This window comes from Miniopterus natalensis, chromosome 10 (assembly GCF_054644295.1).
Source record: "Miniopterus natalensis isolate mMinNat1 chromosome 10, mMinNat1.hap1, whole genome shotgun sequence".
Classification (NCBI taxonomy): domain Eukaryota; kingdom Metazoa; phylum Chordata; class Mammalia; order Chiroptera; family Miniopteridae; genus Miniopterus; species Miniopterus natalensis.
In genome coordinates this window covers 7,699,358-7,721,920 of record NC_142090.1, presented here as the reverse complement: position 1 = coordinate 7,721,920, position 22,563 = coordinate 7,699,358, and the positions used below count along the sequence as shown (strand labels likewise).

Genomic DNA, 22,563 nt, shown 5'->3' with positions numbered 1-22,563 from the left:
GCCTTTCGGTGTATGTGACGACGCTCCAACCAATGGAGCCACCTGGCCAGGGTGATTGGTGGTGACCTTTGACAGGCCACTTGTGCTTCTGTGACCTTTCTATCCTTTTGCTATTTTCTCATGGCATTTGCTTTTCAATTGTTTATGATTTTAGAGATTTTAGCTTTTATATAGTCAAGTTAATGTTTAAAGTCACTAAATTTGTTTAGTGAATAGAATTCACTTAGTGAATAGGCTATAACTCTTTTCCCTCCCGAATTGTCAAATTCCCCAATATTTTTGTTTGTTAAACTTTCGTTATAATATACCGTTCTTATATATGCTAGAATTCATATGGAAGAATTCTCTTTTCTGTTTCTGATTTGTTACTTTATTAATTGTTATTCTGTCAGTATTGAACATTTTAAATGATTGCATACTTATAGTACAATTTAATGTGTGATAGACTGATGTTCCCTCATTCTTTTCAGAAATGTTTTTGATTGTTATTTTTATATATTCTCCTAGAAGACATAGAATAATTTTGTCAATCCAGAAAATAAAGCAAACTTGCACTAGAATTTTTATTAATTGTGTGTAATATATATAATATGTCAGGTTATATAATTACACATTATATAGCATATTAATATATTATATACATGTATCTGGGAAGAAATGATAAATGTTATATATTTTTTCTTAGAATGTATATATTTTCACCAAAAGGTATGTCCAAGAATGTTTCATAGCAGTATTATTGGTGAATTAGTAAAAAACTGGAAATAAACCCAATGCCCATCAACAGTAAAATGGACAAATAAATCATGTTCTGTTTTTCAAACTCAGTGCTATAGGGCAAGAAAAATAATGAACTATTGCAACATCAGTGAAAATGATAAATATCATAAACATAATATTGAGCACAAATAGCCATATATAAGAGAATAAAGAATATGTGATTCTATTTAGAAAATATAAGTTCAAAATCAGGAAAAGTGACAGAAATCAGATCAGGAGCTACCTTGGTATGGTGGTTACTATGAGAGGGATGAGAGAGCCTTCTGGAAAAGCAGTAATTCTCCTATCTTGAGCTAGGTGGTGATTTCCTGAGTGTGTTCACTTGGTAATATTTTATTTCTCCATATACTTATTATTTCTGTCCTTCTCTGTACCTGTGCTATTGAAAATTTAAGTAGAAAAATAATAAAGCATGCCATAAACAGGCATCCTCACAAATCAATCCTTGGGAATTAAAGGCATGATGCAGATATTTAAAATTCTGTTTAAAAAGAAATCATAAAATACAATCTAGGAAACTACCCAGAAGGTAGAACAGAAAGGCACAGATGGAAAAGCAGGAGAAAAAAATAAGAAAGCCGGACTTAGCTTGATAGCCACCACTTTTGCACAATTTCTCTTCTGCTTGCCCAGTGGAACTTGAACAAAGAATGTTAAGTGAGGCTCCTGTCTTGCTGGTTCCCATTTCTCGGGCATCATGATTCTTCATATCACAGCTGCCTTGGTGGCTGTGAACTCCCATCCCCGCAATGCCCCTCCTGTGCTCATTTGACTACCAGAAGCGACAAGCCATCCCTTACTGCTTGGCCTGTAGGGTCCACTTGTTTTATGTCCCACCTTGATGAGGGACAGGGTGAAGGGCTTCGTTTAACCCAAATGGCTCTGCTGGACTAAGGCTGGATCTTTGTCGGCTCTGACTCAGTTTCTCTAAACTAGCTGCAAAATCAGCAGTGTATAGCTCTTTGTAGAGTTCCGGGCCTGCCTCAGCCATGCCTATGGGATTGAGCACACTGTGGAGTGTTCCTATCCCCTCCCCTCTCCCTTCTGTCATATTGGTTTCATCGATCTTTTGTATTGTTTTTTTTTTTTTTTAGACTCTATGTCATTGATTTCCACTCTGATCTTGATTATTTCTTTCCTTCTGTTTACTCTGGGCTTTTCTTGTTCTTTTTCAAGTTGCTCTCAGGACTGCTTTTGTTGTGTCCCATCGATTTGGGGTTGTTGTGTATTCATTTTCATTTGTTTCCAGGTAATTCTTTATTTCTTCCTTGATCTTCTTGGTAACCCATTCATTGTTTAGTAGGATGCTATTTAGCCTCCATGTGTTTGAGTGTTTCTGAATTTTTTTTTTATTGTAGTTGATTGGAAGGATGGCTTCTTAGACGCTAAGGTTTATGGCTCCAGGTCAGAGAGCACTTCTCCTGGTCACACATGAGGCAAGATAAAGATTTAAACATAAAAGAAGATATAGTGAGTTTAAGATAAGGATTTGTGAACTGAGTCAGCTCACTTTAATCTTCTCTGTGAAATGTACCACAGGTGTTAGTTAAGTTGGTGGGCGTGGGGCGTGGGGCAGTGAAGGGAGACGAAGATCCAGTGAAAGAGAAGGTATAGAAACGCCATTGGCAGGGGAGTGTATCAGGAGCCAACAGGAAATGAATGAAAGGATTGTTCAACCTCCTCTAGCTGTGCTCAAGGACACAGAAATAGGATGTGGAGTGAAGGTGGAGTGGGATCCATGCTATGATCTCATGTGGTGGATACTGTGGAAACCCCAAAAGCAAGGGGCCCTGATAAGACGTATATGCAAGATTCCACACAGGAGCTGGGTGAATGTGGGAAAACGTAATAACAGGTATACGCGGAAGGATCGTGAACCATGAATGGGCAGCAGGTTCGGAAGAGTGGACAAGATGTCTGGTAAAGGCACTCATCAGAGGTGTGTTCTCTCCCCTTCATCTCTTGCCTTCCTCTGGCCCACAGGGTGTGGACATTCAAGCAAGGGGAGAGTGGAAGACCTTGCCAGCCCCTCTTGACCACATTAATCTTCATGTCCGTGGGGGCTACATCCTACCCTGGCAAGAGCCTGCACAGAACACTCAGTTAAGGTGAGTGATGGGATCGGTTAGCTCAGATCCTGGTGGAGCCCACCAATCTGTAAGCAGTACTCTTGGGCCCAAAAGCAATTTTACTAAACATTTTTCTTGGTTGGTTTATTTGCTTGTTTTATTTTTAAACTGTTTTTTTAGACTCTACATTCTTTGAACAGTTATCAACAACTCTTTTAGGTCTAAGTGGGTGAGATGCTAGGTCTAATTAGTGATAATTGAAATGTAAGAAGCTAATGCAGTTGATACCTGAGGCTGAGAGTCCTCATGCACAGATTTTAAAATTCTAGACCTATGCCTGTAGAATAATAGCTAAGATCAAGTGAATGCTTGCTGTGTGCCTAGAACTGAAATAGTATGGAATTTTCTTTAAAAAAAATAAAATAAATAAACCCTATGGCATAAGTACTGCTATTATCCCCATGTTACAGAAGAGTAAAGAGGCTTCATTGAGATCTGTGGAGTGAGCATGATGAACTCAGACTCACACAGTTAGTAAGCAGTTAAACAGGGACTAAAATCTATGTGTGTCTGATGTCAAACTAAAATTCTTAGAGCCTTACTCATTCGAGTCCAAAAATTCAGTTAAAACTAAAGAGCTTAGGACATTTGTGAACAGAACTCACTATACGTGTATTTAGGAAGTTAGGTCACGAAAGAAGAAAGGCCACAACATCCGAGCTTTCCTCACAATGGAAAGAGAAGGAATCCAATGGGTTTGCTTGTAGTTTCTGGTAGAGCCTGTCCCCCTGCGTCATTCATTCATCCATTCATTCCTGGTACGAAGTCATAGAGCTAATGAAGACAGAACTAGAAGTAGGCCGAGTCTCTTGAAACCTAGCACTCAGTCTTTATAGCAGGAAGGACTTCCTTTATGTTTTTTGAAAACCCTTGCTTTGAGACTGTGGCTTGGTTTTCAGCTAAGGCCTCTCTCCCATTTCACTGTAGCCGCCAGAAACACATAGGCTTCAAGGTCGCCTTGGATGAAAAGGGAGCTGCGGAAGGTTGGCTCTTCTGGGATGATGGGAGAAGCATTGGTGAGTAAGGGTTGCCTCAGATTCATGTCAGCCCCATTGACTGGGCTCCTGGATATCTTGTGGGCCTGTTTTTCCTGTTTCATGTTAAAGCAATTTTGCATTTTTTAAGTATAGCTATTACTTTGAAGTAATACATAGTGTAGTTGAAGCTTAGCTCTGAATGTCTCACCTTTATCCACTGTAGAAGACAGCAGTGTGGGGGTCACAGTGAACATTTTTTGGTAACCAATGGAAATATACTTCCATATGGTTTATGTTCAAAGGCACATTCCCTAACTGCATGGCTTATTGCCCCAGTAAGAGAGACAATGCCTCTATCAGCTTTGCTATTTGTTTGGGGGGAATTAGGTGTTTACAGGAATTGGTGAACTCTTGGTAGGAGGGCTCAAGTATCCTTAGCTGCTTCTAGGCCAGTGCTGCCTAATCCAACTTTCCGCAGCGATGGAACTGTTCTGTCTCTCTGTTGTCAAAGGTGGTAGCCATTAGACATAGGCGGCTACTGAGTGCTTGAAATGGGACAAGTCCATCTGAGGAACTAAACTTTTAAATTTTATTTAATTTTAATTAATTGAAATTTAAATAGCTACATTTTGCCACTGGCTCCCTTGGACAGCACAATTCTAGAGGCTAGCCAGTGCTCTCTGATGAGTGAGCAGTAAGCCAGTTAGAAAGAGGCGAGCATGTGGGGATGAGTGAGGACGCCACAGGGGAGGGAGGAGGGTGGGAACACCTAGCGTTATATTCTCCCTGGACCTGTGGCATAAATGAGGGTGGAAGGACTAAGAAGGCTATGTTTGTTCTCTGGAGACTGCATTTAAGAAATTGCCTGATATCTCTTAAGACAAACTCACCAAGACACCATTCTTGGTGTTTGTATCTTCATCACGTATGTTCACATATGTGTGCTTCTAGCAGAAGGGACTGGGCCGTTCTGAGGTGACTAGGGAGACGTTGGGAGGGGTAGACCACCAGGAGATAAGTGAATTGAAGGGTGGTGTCAGGAAACCACATTATGTGAGGTGCCTCCATCAGACTGATGTGTCTACACATACTCATTTCAAACATCCTGTGCAAACTGGGGTGAGGGGCAGAGTCTGACTAATCTCCATGCCTAGATCTTAAATCACAAAGTGGAAATCTGTAAAGAAAAAAATGAAATAAAAAACAAAAAATAGTTCCTATTTTCTCAACCAAGACAAGCAGGCAATGAGAATTCTAAGTATAACTCTAGGTCATGTCTACCTTGTTGTTTGCTTGCAGATACCTATGGAAAAGGGCTCTATTACCTGGCCCACTTTTCTGCCAGCCAGGTGAGTGCGACTAATACAATGAAGGGGCGCTAGAGTCCTACTGGCTTAGTAGGATGCAGGCGGTCATAAGGGCATAAGGTACCGCTTAGAATTCCTTCCCCCTCCCCTGGCTAGTTTGCATCCCTCCCTCCCCCTAGACCTCAGATAGATTTAGTATGCTCCCAGGAAGTTTTCTGGGATTAGCCCCACTCATGTTTCATCAGGAACTTATTTTCACCAAGGCAGAGACGGGCAGGCTACTTCGCTGTTCTCCAGCCCCCGTTCCTATGTTGCCTTGGAATGGCCTGCACATTTTTTGACATCTCCACGTGTAGAATGTATGGTTCCTGATAGCTGAGACCCTTTGTCTCCTTAGAGTTCAGGGCAGTTCTGGAGACCTTGCAGGTGCTTTTTAGCCAATGGAAATTTGGGCGATAGTTTGCAACAGGGGATAGAGTCCTGAAATCATGGTCTCCACGACAGGGCACAGGTGGTAACTCTGACTTTGTCTGACTTCATGATCTACATTTGTGCCTAAAAAGAGGTGGGGAAAAATTTGAACAAATTTTTCTTTTTTTCTTTTTCTTTTCTGGTTTCTTTTATCTCTAATTTGACAGAATACGATGGAGAGTCATGTAATTTTCAACAAGTACATCACGGATACAAACCCCCTGAATCTGGGCTACATTGAGATCTGGGGAGTGGGCAGTGCCCCCGTTTCCAGTGTCAGCATCTCTCTGAATGGCACGGTTATAACGCCCACCTTCACCTATAATGCAGCATCACAGGTTAGTGACCAGTGACCAGCCTGAGTGGTATTTCCCAACCCTGAGATGCATTGTGCAAAGCCTGCCTGTTTCCTCTCTAGTGACACCCTTTCCTGCAAAGCCCTTCGCCAATCCCTCTGTTTTCAGCAATGGACAGCATGCTGACGGAGGGGAAATCAGCCTTTATCATCACTTGGGATTGAGGGTCTGGTCCTTACTTTCCATGCATGTCTGCTTGTGTGCAAAGCTGTGTAAAACCTTGTTTTTACTCCCTCACCTCTGCCTCAGAGATCTACTTGATAGCTTGAACGACTGTATTTTATCAACTGTAAGACACTGGTAGTTAAAAGTTAGCCCATTATTTCATGTGCCACCAAGAAAGGAAAATGTATAAGAGTATGATACAGAGATTTTCTGTCACTGAAAATTCGATTCTGAACTTATAGAGAGCTTTGTAAGACTCCTTTAGACATAGATTTTTATCATTTTAATATGTTAAGTGGTAACACTGAGAAAAGCGTCGGGTGGGAATACGTGGGTATTGATTCCACATCAGAGTGATTTAGAAGAGGTGGACCCTAAGTGTGAAGAAATATTAGAAATACCTTAACCAATGTGTGTCACATAATTTGCCTTTTATTATTTAGATATTTAGGTTATTTTATCATTTACATCTATTATTATTTTATTTATGATTATTTAAAAGGAAACTATGCGGCACTGATGGGTTAAGGCATTTGCTATGTACTATCCAGGTGCTGGTGGGACAGAATTTCATAAAACGTTTCCACTAGGTGAGATTTTCTCCCAAGTCACTAGCATGTTTATGTAAGCTTTCATCCTAGCCCTTTCTCGATCTTATGGAAGGATTCACATTCCTTCCTAAAATAACCCCTAAGTGGTTTGCTGTTCATCCATTCGTAGTACCAGTAGTGGCACAGATGTTCAGGTTTGCACAGGTAATAACAATTGTCATGAGTGCTGCTTGGCTCAGTAATTCTTAGGCTGTTGACTGCAAAACACGTTCTGATTTCATGAATGTAAAATACACACAAACTCTGCACCTTGGGATTAATGGAGCGGTTCTAACATCTCCCCTCCTGGCAGATGGGAGCTTTTTTTGTGTGCTTATTTACGCTTTTTCCTGAACTATTTTTCTTTCCTAATCCTCCCTGATTACAAGGCCTGCAACAAAAGTTTGCCTTCAGTTTTGTATTTTTTGTTTTCTCATATTTGTGGTTTTCTTGTTAACCAACTTCCCAAACTTTACCAAGAGCTCGTAAAGGACTTTACCTATTTTTGTTGCTGACCGACTCATGGGCTGCACATGCAGTGAAACTTTATGGGAAGTGTTTGCCTAGAAGAAAGCTGAAATATTGGATTCTCACTGGCGATCACATGAGCACTCTGAAGGACGAACAGAGGAGGAAATAATAGGGGGGCTGAAGGAACTCAACACCCCAAATGAATGAAAATGAGGACTCTTTTTCCAATGTATTTGTGGAGTTGTGTCTCTACAGTGGCTGCACAGTGCATTATTTTGAGGCTTGTTGTCTTTGTTGTTGAGGCTGAGTGATGTTTGTCCTGTAAGGATTTAAGACCCTCCCTCACCTGAAAATGTGAGAGCAGCCCGGAAGCTAGGCAATGCATTGCGGAAGCATCAGAGTGCTGCGTACACCAAGGGCTCATCTCTGATTTGTCTGCAGGAAATTTCAGTCATCTAATGCCCAATACTTTGCCTTTGGTTCCCAACAGGTGCTAAGTGTTGATGTGACTGGCAAAAACATCAGCCTACATAATTTCATTTCGCTGACATGGAAAAGCACTCCGTGAATTCTAAGAGCAAGATCCTATGAACGGCTTTGAAACTACTTATACTTCATGCTTGTAAAATTATTGTGTGTTGCTAATTGGTTCATGCCCAGTATGGGTTCAAATCTTTGATTAATTTTGTTTTGTGTTTTGCATGTGTCTCAGCCCTGTGGGGTGGGCAGTAGGGAGGTATGGAAAATTGATGGGCTACCTTAATGTCTCTATGTGATCAGTACAGTATCTGTTGTTCACCATACAACACTTACTGAAGATGAACGGGGTCCATGGTGAAGTGCGTGCGTGTGTGCATGTGTATGTGTATGTAATGAGGAAATAGGTCCCCCTCTCCTCCTAAACACCCAAGAAAAAACTTTCCGGGACAGTGTCAGGCCCTGGAGCTAACCCTCCCAGAAAGAACATCTGCTGGTTGGTTATAGGGAGAGGGGAACGTTACTTTGAGAGCGGAATAGAAGGGGAAGAAAAGGCAAGTGCAAGGAAAGGTAAGCAGGAAAGCTGAGGGGCAACAGGTCATGATAAACGTGAGCATGACAAATGAGAAGACAATGTTAAAAATATCAGGAATACTAGCCTCAAGGCGAGGAACAAAGGAAGAACCAACTCACTTGAAAGCGAGAGGAAAGGTTAGGGAAACGCTTAACAGGTGGGAGTAGGCGTGAGGATGGGATTTAAGCAGGCTGACCCGAAGGAAGGGGTGTGAATGTAAAAAATAACTTATTTTTGCAGAAGTGAGCTTTGAAATGTGTAACTCTGACTTCTCTACTCTGTGCCTAATGTATATAACCACAGTTTCCACATGCAACTTCTACGCCGGATAAAATAAAAAAGCATATTTATAAGAGACCTGGACTTTTGTGGTAATTTGACCACTGGTAATGCCAGTTCCGATTAAGACTATGTCTTGCTCAGCACACCCTGGTAAACTGGTCTTGTTCTCTTTGGGTTCAGAGTTCCTGCAGTCTAATCCCCCAACAAATGATCAGTATTGGGAGAATCCACCCTTTTCCTTACACCCGTGGCTTGGTTTTTTATAAGATTTAGGTTTGTGGAAGAGTGTATTTGGATTACTGTTGTTTTAATCGTAGCAGATGCTATATGTGGTAAAATATCAACTCTGCAAAATAGAAGTTGCAACACTATTGGTTAAAACTCCAGATGGTTAAAATTTACGATAAAGAAATTATATATTAATGTTCGATAGGGATATTTACTTTTAGTGTGACTTGAAAATGAGTGTGTTAGAAATGAAGGTGTTTATATCCCTATGCTTTTTTTAACACCAGGAAGCCATGTTCTGCTTGTATATTCATGTGTCAGCGCCTGCACAAGCCTACAGAATGTAATATTGTTCAAGTGGCTTAATGTTCTAATTGTCAAAATGAGGAGCTCGTGGATGAGGGATTGAGCTAACTATGTGACTAGTGTGAAATGTGGAAAAGTAACCATGGGAATGAGTCCCTTGGTCAGAAAGGTGGGAAACTATTAGCTTTCCTCTAATCAACCCAGAAAGACTTCCAGGAGGAAAGCATTATTTACTTGATATTTAGAGCTATTTTAGGTTATCATCAAGCGCATATTAGTGGAAGTTTGCTCTGGCTGCCACAGAGTGCTCAGGGACAGGATTTCAGACTGGAGAATCCTGGTAGCCAAGCCCCTGCGTGAGGCAGGAGAAGGTTGGCAATGTTTGCAGGACCATGGAACCCCAGCAGCGTGGTGAACCCGGGGAACCGCTGCTAGGAATGATGTCCTTAAATGCATAAAGTAAAATGCACACTATTTTCAAGGAATTCTATTATATCAAAATACATGTATTCAAATATTTAAAAATTCAGTGTAGCGACACACGAGGTGTTTGTTTTCGCTAGTCATGCATTTTATTTCCAGCAACTCCTCCGTATCTCCTTACCACATCCCAGGGCAGGCCTGCTAGGTCCCGTGTTTGCTCCTGGGTTTAAGCAACACCGTCTCCTCTGTTCCTACAACTGGAGGCGGGAGCAGCTTCCCACTGCTGCTAATCTCCTTATGGCCTCAGTGTCCCCTGGTTGACTTCCCATCCGCTCATCATCTCCTTGTTAAGTCTGTACATTAATTCCCTTTTTAATAAAAAAAATACACATTCGTAGAGGATTGTGTTTTTTGCTTATACCTGACTTGCACAGTAAAATTAGGAGCTTACTTCAGGGTAAGAGATCTTCACATTTTAATTCGTATTAATTCTGAGCGCCCCAGCCTGGCTCCAGTCATTCACTATTTATATACTGGAATTCTATTTGAATAAAGAATTATATATATACATACACATATTCCCATATTGGGATAGAATTCTATAACTGTTTGGAGGTTTTCTCCCTGTCATGCATATATCTATATCTATGTATCTGTATCTAATCTACATATCTATATACCTATACATATACCTATATCTCTATCTATATATATGCTATTATATATATGCTAGTGTGTGTATATATATATATACATACACACACATATATATATTATTGTAAATAATGCTGCAGTGAACATTGGGGTGATATATCTTTTCAATTAGTGTTCTTGTTTTCTTCTAATAAATACCCAAAGTGGAATTGCTGGATCATATAGTAGTTCTATTTTTAATTTTTTGAGGAATCTCCATACTGTTTTCCATAGTGGCTGCACCAATTTACATTTCTACCAACAGTGCACAAGGGTTCCCCTTTCTCTATATCCTCGCCAACACATGTTATTTCTAGTCTTTCTAAAAAATATGTCTTTATTGATTTCAGAGAGAGAAAGAGAGAGGGAGAGAGAGATAGAAACATCAATAATGAGAGAGAGTCATTGACCGGCTGCCTCCTGCACGCCCTCTACTGGGGATCGAGCCCACAACCGGGCATGTGCCCCGATGAGGAATCGAACCGCGATCTCCTGGATCCTAGGCCAGGGCTATTCTAGTCTGTTTGATGGTAGTCATTCTAATAGATGTGAGGTGATATCTCTTTTTTTAAAAAAAATTTCTTTTAGTAGCTCTGGGAAAGAGGATCAGTGGAGGAATTGGGTTTGTGTTTCCCTTATTTTCTCTCTCTCGAGCAGAGCTGCCCATCTCTAAGTATAAGGTTGCATCTTGTCTCAGCCCTTGTTAGGTTCACTAATCAGGGCATTTTATGCTGCTTTTGTTTGAGTCAGAAAAACTCGGAAGCAATCTGTAGGGTCAGGAGATTTGATTAAGTCACTTTGTCTCTCTGGGATTATGTTTCCTCATCTGTAAAATGCTGGTGTCTGACTAAGTGGTGATTTCCAAACTATGGGGCTGTGCAGAGCCTCAGGGCTCTTCATTGCTCTTTAGGACTGAGGAGGAGGCGGATTGCAGGGTTCTGAGCGACCCACCTGGCTTCAGTCATTCACCATTTATATCCTGAAATTCTATTTGAATAAAGAATTATATATGTGTGTGTGTGTGTGTCTGTGTGTGTTACACATTCCCATATACTTTACATATGTGATATATATGTAAGGACTTTGAAAATTAATGCACCACATTAGCAGACCACACACATTTTGGTCTCAGGGCCACTTTTACTCTTAAAAATTATTGAGGCCTGACTGGGCATGGCTCAGTGGTTGAGCATGGACCTAAGGTCCAGGAGATCGCAGTTTAATTTCCTGTCAGGGCACATGCCGGGGTTGTGGGCTCGATTCCCAGTTGGGGGCGTGCAGGAGGCAGCAGACCAGTGACTCTCTTGTCATTGATGTTTCTCTCTCTCCCCCTCTCCCTTCCTCTCTCTGAAATCAATAAAGCTATATTAAAAAAAAATTATTGAGAATTCCAAAAGCTTTTGTTTCTGGTGTTTCATATATTGATATTTATCTTATTAAAAATTTAAATAGCTATGTTTTCCAAAGCCAAAGTAATTAGTCAACATCGCTGTAGTACTTTACATCTTTGCACATCTCTCTGAAATCTGGCTTTGTAGGAAACACTGAATTCTCCTATCTACTTCCACACTCAATCTTTTGTGACAGCACATGCTGTGTAGCCTCTAGAAAACTCCACTGTACACTCACGAGAGAAAGTGAGGAAGAAAGGCAAATATTCTTGGTGCTTTGATGAAAACAGTTTTACTTCACAACCCCCCCTGAAAAGGTCTCAGGGACCACCCAGAGCATGCTTTAAGAACCACTCCACAGGGAGCCATATCCACCTGTGGCCTCTGCAACAGGGACCTGCACTTGTAACTTCTGGCAGCTATGAGGGGAAAGGTTGGGGTCTTTTTGACATTTTCTCTTTTCCAGATCACACAGTTTCACTTGATCTCTTTGTAGGTATGCCAAAATAAAAAAATAAGATTTTATGCCTTTTCATTAAAGCATCATTATAACACTGATTATCATAGGTACCTACGAAAACAAAATTGTGTTGGCCTTGGCAGATACTGTTTGAGTGTCGCCAACCTTCTCTTCTTGTCATTGCAGCAGCATCATGGAGAGTTTTGCATCTGGCCTTGGAGGATGGTGCTCTGAGAATTTAGCGTCATGTATTGTTGGCTTCTGACCTGATGGTTCCAGCCACCTGCTTTCTTTGACCATGTTATGATCTCTGCCAAGAGCTAACTTCATCATGCTCTGACTAATAAACAACGGGAAGATATTGGGTCACATGATTATATCTTACCTCCAAAGTCTCTCTGTTACTGTTTCATTGGTCAACACAAGCATGTGAACCGATATCTTCCAGCCACCAGTCAGCAAGAAGGGATGGCAAAGTTGGCTGTTTTCTCTTCCTTAAAAAACAGGTTATAGCCGGGATGGATTGTCACTTAGCATTGTAGTGTGAGCAATGTCACCAATGAGCACGGGATGGTGGGAGTTAAGAGTAAACTATTACTCAAAGACTAGAAAGATCTTATGTAATAATAACTCTCCTTTCTTGATCTTTTGCCAAGATATCATCCCAATTTGAAATGAGATCCAGGTGCATTTTCCCCTCTAACAAAGACTCTCTTGTACTGGAGCAAAGACAAAGTGGGGAATTCATGAAAGCAGGAACCAAGTTTGTGTGTGTGTGTGTGTGTACTTGCCACACACTGAGGATCTGAAGCAAACAGGGACCACTATGGATACTGTATTACTTATGAATCTTAGATGCCATTAAAAGATGGCATGCCGCATATAAAATATACAATATCTTATATATGCTATATACTCTCATATATTGTCGGTAGGAATGTAAAATGTTGCCACAACTTTGGAAAACAATGCTCCAGTTCTTCAAAAAGTCAAAGGTAGAGTTACAATATGACCCAGAAATTCCACTTCTTGGTGTATCCCCAAGAGAACGGAAAATACAGGGCGTCCCCAAAACATGCGCACACACTTCCACAGCTGATAGGTCAGAACCGAACACGAAAGGGGAGGAAACAAGATGGCGGCGCAGGGAACGGGGGCGCCCGCCGCCTCCCGCAGCCACATCGGAATCACAACTAAACCACAGACCCACCGTCGCTCAGAGCCTCCTGAGACCCGGCTGCACAGAAGCCCCGCAGCCAGGGGGCTGAGGAAGCACCGAGACCCGGAGGGGCGGAGACGCGGGCGGATGGGGCTGGATCCCGGAGACTCGGCCGCGGGTCCACACCCGGTGCCGCGGCTAAACCCGGGAGGGCACCTCGGTGGTGGGGTTTCCCAGAGGAGAGAGGGGTCCCAGCCCCACAGCAGGCCCCCAGCCCAGGGCTCCAGGGCCGGGAAGAGACGTCCCCACACCTTCGGGCTGTGAAACCAGCAGGGACTGTCGCTGAGGGTCGCGGAGGCTGCGGGAGCCCCAGCAGCTCCTCTAAAGGGCCCGGCGCGGACTCACTCGGACGCTCCCTCTGAGCGCAGCGCCGGGAGCAGCCAGAAAGGACCCGGGACACTCGGGGGGAACTAACCTGCCTGGGATCCGGGCGAGAGCTGGAGGGGCGGCTTCCTCCCGGGCAGAAGGGCTGGCGGAGGCCACGGCTCCTGTGGCGAGTCCTCCCCGCACACAGCCGGCAGGCGGGCGCCATGTTGGAATCGCCAGCACCTGACTCACACCCTTGGCCCCGCCCCGTGATTCCCGGAGGCCCCGCCCCCCCCCACCTGCAGCTCATCCAGGCCATTCCCAGGGGCTTTTCTGTGCCAGTGGCCTCTCCACCCTCATGCTTAGGACTTTCCTAAAATCTCTCAAACAAGCAGCAGTGGGCCCCATACCGCTTAATAAGTGGCCCCAGGCCTGGCACTAGCGGCAGCTGCACTGGCTCATAGCTGGGCCTCTCCTGGGCACCTCCAAGCCCAGCACAAGGAGCAGCCAACTACGGTTTGCTGAGTAGTTCATGCTGGGTGGCCCTGGGCAAGGCACTGGCACAGGCTGACTGTGCACCTCCCGGGAGGCCCCAGAGACAGTGCACCTGGTGGTCAGACTCGACCACACTGGATTACAACCCTACCACACCCACGAGTGACACTCAAGGGGCGCACTTGGTGAACACCAAAGCCCCACTGAAGTAAATCCTGCTCCACAGGGGTGTCTCCAGCACAGCAGCTCTCTGGCTGTAGCTGCAGCTGGTCCTCACAGCTGATTGGCCTGGGCGTCAATTTCTCCCAGTGATGCCAACAGCAACCAAGGCTCAACTACAACAGGACAATGCACACAGCCCACACAGGGGAGCACTTGGAAGACCCAGCTCAGGTGACTGGGAGGCTGAGCAACTGGTCCCTACAGGACACCTACTACACAAAGCCACTCTACAAATTCCAGGAGACATAGCAGCTCTACCTAATACATAGAAACAAACACCTGGAAGCAGCCAAAATGCAGAGGCAAAGAAACAGGTCACAAAGGAAAGAACAGAAGAAATCTCTAGAAGAGGAACTAAATGAAATAGATCCAAGCAAGCTAACATACAGAGTTCAGAATAATGGTTATAAGGATGCTCAACCATATTAGTAAGACTATTATGAAACCAAGTGAGACTATTGATGACATAATAAAGCACCAATTTTAAATGAAGGCTACACGAACTGACATTAACAATAACTTACAGGGAATCAGCAGTACAGTAGAGGACACTGAGAATCAAATCAGCAATTTGGAACATGAAGAAACAAAAAACACCCAAGCAGAAGAGCAAAAAGAAAAAAGAATCCAGAAGTATGAAGATAATATAAGGAGCCTCGGGGACAACTTCAAGAAGCCCAACATTCATATTATTGGGGTCCAGAAGGAGAGGAAAGAGCAAGAAATTGAAAACCTATTTGAAAAATAATGACAGAAGACTTCTCCTACCTGGAAAAAGAAATCGACTTTCAAGTCCAGGAAGCACAGAGGATCCCAAACAAGAGGAACCCAAAGAGGCCCACAGCAAGACACATCATCATTAAAATGCCAAAGGTTAAAGACAAAGGGAGAATCTTAAAAGAGGCAAGGAAAAGCAGTTAGTTACCTACACGGGAGCACCCATAGGACTGTCAGCTGATTTTTCAACAGAAACTTTGCAGGCCAGAAGAGAGTGGCAAGAAATATTCAAAGTGATGAAAAACATGGAACTACAACCAAGATTGCTCTACCCAGCACAGCTATCAATTAGAACTGAAGGTCAGATAAAGAGCTTCACAGATAAGAAAGAGCTAAAGGAGTTCATCACCACCAGGCCAGCACTGCAGGAAATGTTGAAGGGTCTTCTTTAAGAAGAAGCTAATGAACAAAACAATCTGATGAACTAAATAGGTCCAGAGACATTATGCAACATTACACGTAATAGCCAAAAAGTAGAAACAACCCAAACGTACATCAACTAATGAGTGGATAAACATAATGTGATATGTTAATATATGAATATCATCCAGCCATAAAAAGAAATAAAGTACTGATACCTGCAGGTGTCTGATACCTGCAACTGCATGGGTGAACTTTGAAAACATTATGGCAGGTGAAAGAAGCCAGACACAAGTGGCCACATACTATATGATGCCATTTATATGAAGTGCTCAGAATAGGAAAATCCACAAAGAAAGAAAGTAGATTAGTGGTTGCAGAGTGGGGAACAGGGGAATGGGAATGACCACTAATGAATGAATATACGTCTTCTTTAGGAAATGATAATATTCTGGAGTGAGATGGTGGTGATGATTGCACAACTTTTTGAATCTGTTAAAAACCACTGAATTGTATACTTTAAAAGGGTATTGGCTTGGGAAGGAGGTTTGAGTGGGGTGGAGAGGGTCAATGAGGGGGAAAATGGGACACCTGTAATACTCCCAACAATAAAGATTTAACAAAAGGATAAATCGAATGTCATGGTATGTGAATTATACTTCAGTTTCTTAAAAACCACTTTTTGTTTTTCTCAGCTAGCTTAAGAAGAAAAGAAAATTTTCAAAGATGTTAGTGATTCATTGAAACTCCAGGAGGGGTAGAGGGTCAGGTGTGTAGACTGTGTGGCTAGGGACAACAGCCCAATTACCCTGAGGGGGTGCCACTGTCGCTGTCCTTAGCACATGTGTGGCAGCTGGTGTCCCCCCAGTACTGAGCGTAGGGTGCGATAGGTCCCCTGTCTTGTGCTGCCTCTGAAACCATATCCCTTCACCATCCTGATCCACACGGCAGCTGCTTGATTTCCCTACTTCCTTCTGGATCGCACGAACATCTCATCAACTGAGCACCGGCCACGTGCCTCGACCTTGGCTGAAAGGGAGACTGTGAGAGAGAATTTCTAGCCTCTTCCCTGGGGAGGCAGGACTCTCAAAGGGGGAAGTTCCTTAAGTATTAGAGGTGTTTTTAAAGGTGCTGATCAGTTGAAGAGCATGACAAATTTCCAGTAGAGGTGTCTTCCCACTTCAAGGTTACATAATTTCTATTTTAATGGTGCTTCACTTATTTAGAATAATTGGTGGGAAGGCTTGTTTAAATCAATGAAGAGCTGGGTTACACCAAGGGAATTTCGAGAGAGGAAAATGGAGAAAGGAACAATGTGATGAACCGAGAGCTATTCATTCTTTGGCTTACTTATTCAACAAATAGCTACATATTTAAACATATCTATGGATGCTGGGCCAAGTGCTACGCAGGGGAGATACAACAGTGAAGGAGATGGGTAAGACCTCAGCTCCTGAGCTCTTTAGGCTACATGGGCTAACAAGAATAATATTGCGGGTTAAACAAAGCTATTGGATATGAACAGAAACACAGAAGAGGCTGAACTATTAGATTAAAGCTCCACCTTCCCCTTTCATTAACAAATGAAGGTTCCACTGTATCACAGGGAAAGCAAGGGCCATTTATGGTCTATAGGAAAATCCATTCCTCTCCTCCAATTGCCATCAGCTTTATGGGGCAATAAATCAATCCTGGCAGCAGCTAGCTGTGTCGGCCCTGTCACCTTTGCTCAGTGCCCCTTAAGAACCACTGAGGGACAGACACAGCAGGTGAGAAGATACGGCTATGAGGTGAGTACCTTTTCCCCTGCAGGTGGTGCTTTGAATAAGTTCTGTCCCTTCTTGTGAATGTCCGTTCCTTCTCTGCTGAGTCATCTGATATTTTCTTTTCTTCGCATAGACTGTGAGGAGAGGGGATGAGATAGTGCGTGGAGTCGGGGGCTGCCTGGAGACGAGGGGTGTGGTGTGTGTGTGTGTTTGGGGGACAGATGGGGAGGGTCTAATGTGTGATGTTTCTCTCTCACTGGGAGAAACCAAGGAAGGAATAACTGGATGGGATCCTCCTGGTAGCTTACTCTGGCACGGATTGAGAGTTAGGTAAATGCATCTTTCCAGGCAGAGAAGGAAGTAGCTACACAGTTATTAAGGTTTTTAGTAATAATCTGGATTTAAATTATTCTAAAATTTATTTGATACAGAAAAATGGATGTGGGCAGGGAGGGTTTCTAAGTATGGAAGAATTTCTACCTTCAGGAATCTCCACTCCTACCTTCTGCCTGGATGACAATTGCTCCTATGGCAGGAAAATGCCTGGGATTATCCCCAAAGTGTCCTGAGCTTCAGGTGCTGAACCTGCTCCCCAGGAGGAATACGGAGCTGTGGAAGGGGTGCCTGCTTATGGTTTGTAAGGGCTGCAAAGAAAAGTGTCAGACTCCTTTCACTGTCTGAAATTCCTCCATTGGTGATTCAGCCTCTGGATCTTTAAGCTCTGCAGTCTAGGTGACTTTGGGGAGAGAGCATTCAAGTACTAGCTTAAGAAGAAGGGCCACTCAGGGGGTTTTTTGGCCTCGGTTCTATTAATAATTGTGGTTAGACAAAATTCCTTAGCATTGATTTATAAAATGGAAATCTTGATCCTGTGTTACCCTAAAGATAAAAGCCAAAGTGAGAAGCAGATTCAGGCAAAAGCTCAAATAGTGTCCCATTGCAGGGTAAAGGCAATGGGAAAAGAGGGGAAATTATTACATGAATAGAGGGAAGGACTTTCTATTGTCATTAACAGCTGAGTTACTTTTTAGCTATACATGGCAGGTTATTAATTCTACAGACTGTCTGTAATAGCCAGTCCTTGTGGTCAAGACGTTTGCCTTCATGTTAGCTTACAGCTGTTTGTAAAACAATGTGGCTATGACCCAGCCCAAAGATTATTTTGCCCAGTTCAAACATTTCAAAGGTTCAAGGGCAAGATATGTAAGGCAGTTCCTCTGGGATGGCTTTTCTGGCTCCATTTAAAATGTTGCCACTTAATGTCAACTTTCACACCCCTCTGATCAATGTTGATGTAGGAATTTTATGGAAATATAATAATATAATACCTATCTTATGGGGATTAGAGTAAACCTTTAAATAATTTAGACTAGAGGAGAGACACTTAATAGATTTAGGCTAATAGGAAGGAATAGTTAATATATTCCAACTTCAATCCCAAACCCCAAAGCTAACACAACTCCCCTTACCCCTCCCCCCATCCCTTGGCAAATTATTTATGGATTCTTGCTTCTCAATCACCTTTTACAATTAAGGTGCTTCTTTTCTTGGCTTATCACACATTAACCTAAAGGTTGCCTTAATTAAAAAGTGAAGCTAAGCTACACACACATGAAAATGCTCGTAGAAGTGGTCAGGGCATTGGGCTGGGTTTGAGATGAACAGGAACAGGGGTGCAGGGAAATGTAAATGTAAAGGAGAGGTGAAATTAAAAAATGAAGCAAGAGAGAGAAACTTTTTGTCCACATTGATTTGTAGATTGTCTCTACATGTTGGTTTGGTTTGGCTGGAACATAGAAGAGAGAAGAGGCTGGACAGCTGGGCATGGAGGTGTCATGATGACCTTTGATTATAAAGCCACAGAGTTTATATTTTACCTGGAGAACCTTTAAAGGCTTGAATATAGGAGAAGCAAATGGCCCAGTTAGTGCTGCTGAAAGATCGATTTAGCTGCAGTGTGTTTAATGGATGCCAGGAACAGAAAGAGTAGAAACAGGGAGCGGTGGGGAAGCAGTGGTCACAGATCCGGCCGGAAAGCATGGCCTGGCTGAAGCGTTTCCAGTACAGACGGAGAGGAAGGAACAGAGCTGACGGGTATTGGGAAATTAGTCTGACCACTGGCAACTGGCTGTGAGATGGAACAGAAAGAGAGGAATCATATAAGTTACCTAGGTTTTTAAAGAAATTGCGATTTTCTGTTCCTATCACACATTAACCTAAAGGCTGCCTTAATTAAAAATGAAGCTATACATACATGAAAATGTGATTTTCTGTTCTGTATGAATTATTTGAGGAGCAGCCAATTTGGCAAAATTGGCAGGTGTTGGGACCGGGGTGTTGGAAGAGAGATGATTTCATGTTTAAACAGGTTGAATTTGGTTAAGTCTGTAGGATATCCAAATGAGACATCTTTTAAGCAGTTGGACATGTGAAGTTATATGAAGTCATATGAGTGGGGAAGGTTGCTCAAGGGGAATGTGAAGTGGACCTGTGAGAACAATGCAAGAGATATCAACATTTAATGAGATAGGGGACTATAAAGCCAACTGAAGGGGTACAGGAAAAGTAGGTGAAAACCACCGAGATGGAACGATATGGAGGAATTGAAAGATGGAGAACTTGATAGAGGAGGGTGTGGTTGATATGCTAGATTATTAATACAGAGCCCATTGTATTCAGCGGCTAAGTCGCTGGTGACCTTGGCGAGAGCAGCTTCAGAGGAATGCAACAAACAGAAGTCAAGCCAGTGACATATGAGGAAGCTAATGCAGACAGTGTGGAATTATCTTTCTGGAAAGTTAGCCAGGAAAGAGAAAGGAACTTAGGGTACCTGGATTCAGAGGGAGAGTTTGGTAATGCAAGAAAGAGGAAAGGTAATTGGTGGGACAAGATTTTTTTTTAATACTAATAATTTTATTTTTTTTTAATTTATTTTTTATTTAAGTATAGTTGGCATACAGTCTTGCATGGGTTATGTTAGTTTCAGGTGTAGAATATAGTGATTTGACATCTTGAAATCTTACAATGTGATCACCCCACTAATTCTAGTAATCATCTGTCACTGTCAATTTTTTATCACAATATTATTGAACAAGCATGGAGGTGTCATGATGACCTTTGATTAAAAAGCCACAAAGTGGATCACAGCTTTGAGAAATCCCAAGGCTGTGGGTACTAGAGAATAGATAACAAGGATTATTCTTAGACAAGAGGAGGGAAAATTCTTCCATTGAGAGGGAAAAGGTAAGAATTGACCTAGATGCGGAAAATTTTTATAGAAAAGTATGGGTTGAGAACCAGGAAGATGAAATCGTTTCTGCAAAACAGTTCTTTTGTTTGTGACTTTGCAGATGATACTGGCTGAGGGTAAGCGAGTAGGTGACAGAGGTTGGGGCTTGAAAATAAAGATCATGTTTGAAATTTCTGCTGTGGAGAATGAGAGGCGCTGGCAGGATTGTGAGTCAGCTCGCAGGCCCGGAGAATTTGGGAGATGACAAACCGAGTGGCATCTACGCCGGGCCAAGGGCATGACCCAGGAGGCGGATGTTTGGATGGAGAGTTTCACTGGGCAGGTTTAGGTAGCGGGCAAGGGAGCAAGGAAGGGAGAGCAATAGGCCTTGAGGCCTGTGTGACTTAGGGAAAAGCCACCAGGAGGGGCTGAGAGACGAAAGGAAATGAAAGAGGAGAGAACCTCGGTATGATCGAAGACTAAGGCCCCAAGCAATGAGAGGGGAAAACAGGGGCTTCTGGCCAAAAATAGCAACAGGCGCTAAGAGTTCAGAGGGAATGGAGGGTGGTAAACCCCAGGGCACAGCCAGCCAGAGGCGATGGGAATGGAGCGGCGATGGGAGCCACTGAAGTTGAAGATGGCATGGAATCGCGACGCATATATATCATGTGCCATTTACCATGGTTAGCGTAGATGAGTGAGGATACCTCCTGAACCTGACCTCACCTTGTAGATGAAGAAATGCACATCCAAACAGCCAAAATACCCATCTGTGAGTACGAAAACCAGGACAAGAACTGAAGTCCTTTGATTTCCCTCCGACACAGCCAATATGTAAGGGCTTGGGTCTACGCATGATCTTCAGGGCTCCTGTGGGCCACCACATTTACATGGGTTTCCATGTTGTGAACATACAAGGAAGCAGGTTGGCCATCAAGATTAGGGTCATTTCTGTTACCAGGATTTAATGAAGGATCAGCGGCCTCTAACAGTTAGACACCTCAGCATCGTGGCGTGGGAATTGGGGAAAGGAGACTGGGTTCAGGTGTTGCTACTTTTCCAGCCCTGAGCGCGCCCTGCCCTGTACTGCTCAGGGTGGGCGTGAAGGTCAGAGTGGCATCGGAAAGGGCTTTCGGAGCCATCCCAGTTCCTCAACTCTCCGCCTCCTGTACTCCATTCCTCTTCTTCCTCTCTCCCTCTAATTCTTCGTGTGTGATGTATTTTTCCCTTGGGCAATACTCAGCCCCTCTGCGCACAAAAAGGCAAGAGCCCTAGAGGTGTTGTGTGCACAGACTAGAGTTGGATGGAAGACACTGTGATGAGTGGGAACAAATGTTCTCTGGATCACGTAAGGAGAAGTGACAGTAATCGGGCTGTCCCGTAAAGGAGCTCCCTCCTGATGGTGATGCCCAGCGATTCTTTTGGGTGGATGGGACTTTGTGGTTTGCTCTAATCCTTTTGTCTGCGTCCATCTAGATGGCGAGGAAGCTCAGTGTGTTGGAAATCTTCCTGATTGCCTGCTTCCTAACCGTATTGCTCATAGATATCTTCTTGCTGCTTCTGCTGGTTGAGGAACCTTCAGGTACGGGGGCCACTCTTGGCTGCTGGGTTGGAGGGATGGTAAAGAAGGTCCCTTCCGGATGCCAAAGAAATAATTTTATTCCTTCCCTCCTTGGAGTGCCACATCGCATTATTTATAATTCACATCCATACCTAATTTAAGTCAACCTCCAAAAGATGTGTTCTTTTTCTGCAACTGAACCTTGAGTGCTAGTGATGTTCAGGGTCTCACAGGTACCATTTGAAGCAATTTTAACAAGATGCAGGTTAGACTCATCAAGTGCCTGGTTTTCAACCCAGAGGCATGAAATAATAGAGCCTTCAAAGAGACAGAACAGATGAGGTAGCAGTGCCCAATACCATTACTTTACAGAAAAGGAAATTAGGGAAGTTGAGGGCTGATACACTTGGCCTACATATGTCAGTTACAATCAGCCTCCAGCCCTTATTCTGATTGGAATAGCTATGATTTCTTTATAGATGCCTTTGAAATGTTTTCTCCTTCTCACACAGAAACATCAAACAGAATGTCTTCTTCTCCGAGCACAC

At 43.1% G+C, this 22,563-nt stretch overlaps 2 protein-coding genes across 2 annotated transcripts in view; both read left to right on the top strand.

Annotated features, from left to right (window-relative positions):
* The window catches only part of MGAM (maltase-glucoamylase), a 59,557-nt gene extending 51,420 nt beyond the window's left edge, over window positions 1-8,137 (top strand). Inside the window, exons 43-47 of the mRNA XM_016205064.2 lie at window positions 2,764-2,888; window positions 3,837-3,925; window positions 5,186-5,235; window positions 5,832-6,002; window positions 7,737-8,137. Of these exons, the coding sequence (XP_016060550.2) occupies window positions 2,764-2,888; window positions 3,837-3,925; window positions 5,186-5,235; window positions 5,832-6,002; window positions 7,737-7,814 (513 nt within the window). The 3' untranslated portion in view covers window positions 7,815-8,137. The remainder of the gene's footprint in view (window positions 1-2,763; window positions 2,889-3,836; window positions 3,926-5,185; window positions 5,236-5,831; window positions 6,003-7,736) is intronic.
* A 13,793-nt stretch (window positions 8,138-21,930) lies between these two features.
* MGAM2 (maltase-glucoamylase 2 (putative)) overlaps window positions 21,931-22,563 on the top strand; it is a 67,166-nt gene continuing 66,533 nt past the window's right edge. Inside the window, exon 1 of the mRNA XM_087821324.1 lies at window positions 21,931-22,036. Coding sequence (XP_087677450.1) covers window positions 21,931-22,036 — 106 coding nt within the window. The remainder of the gene's footprint in view (window positions 22,037-22,563) is intronic.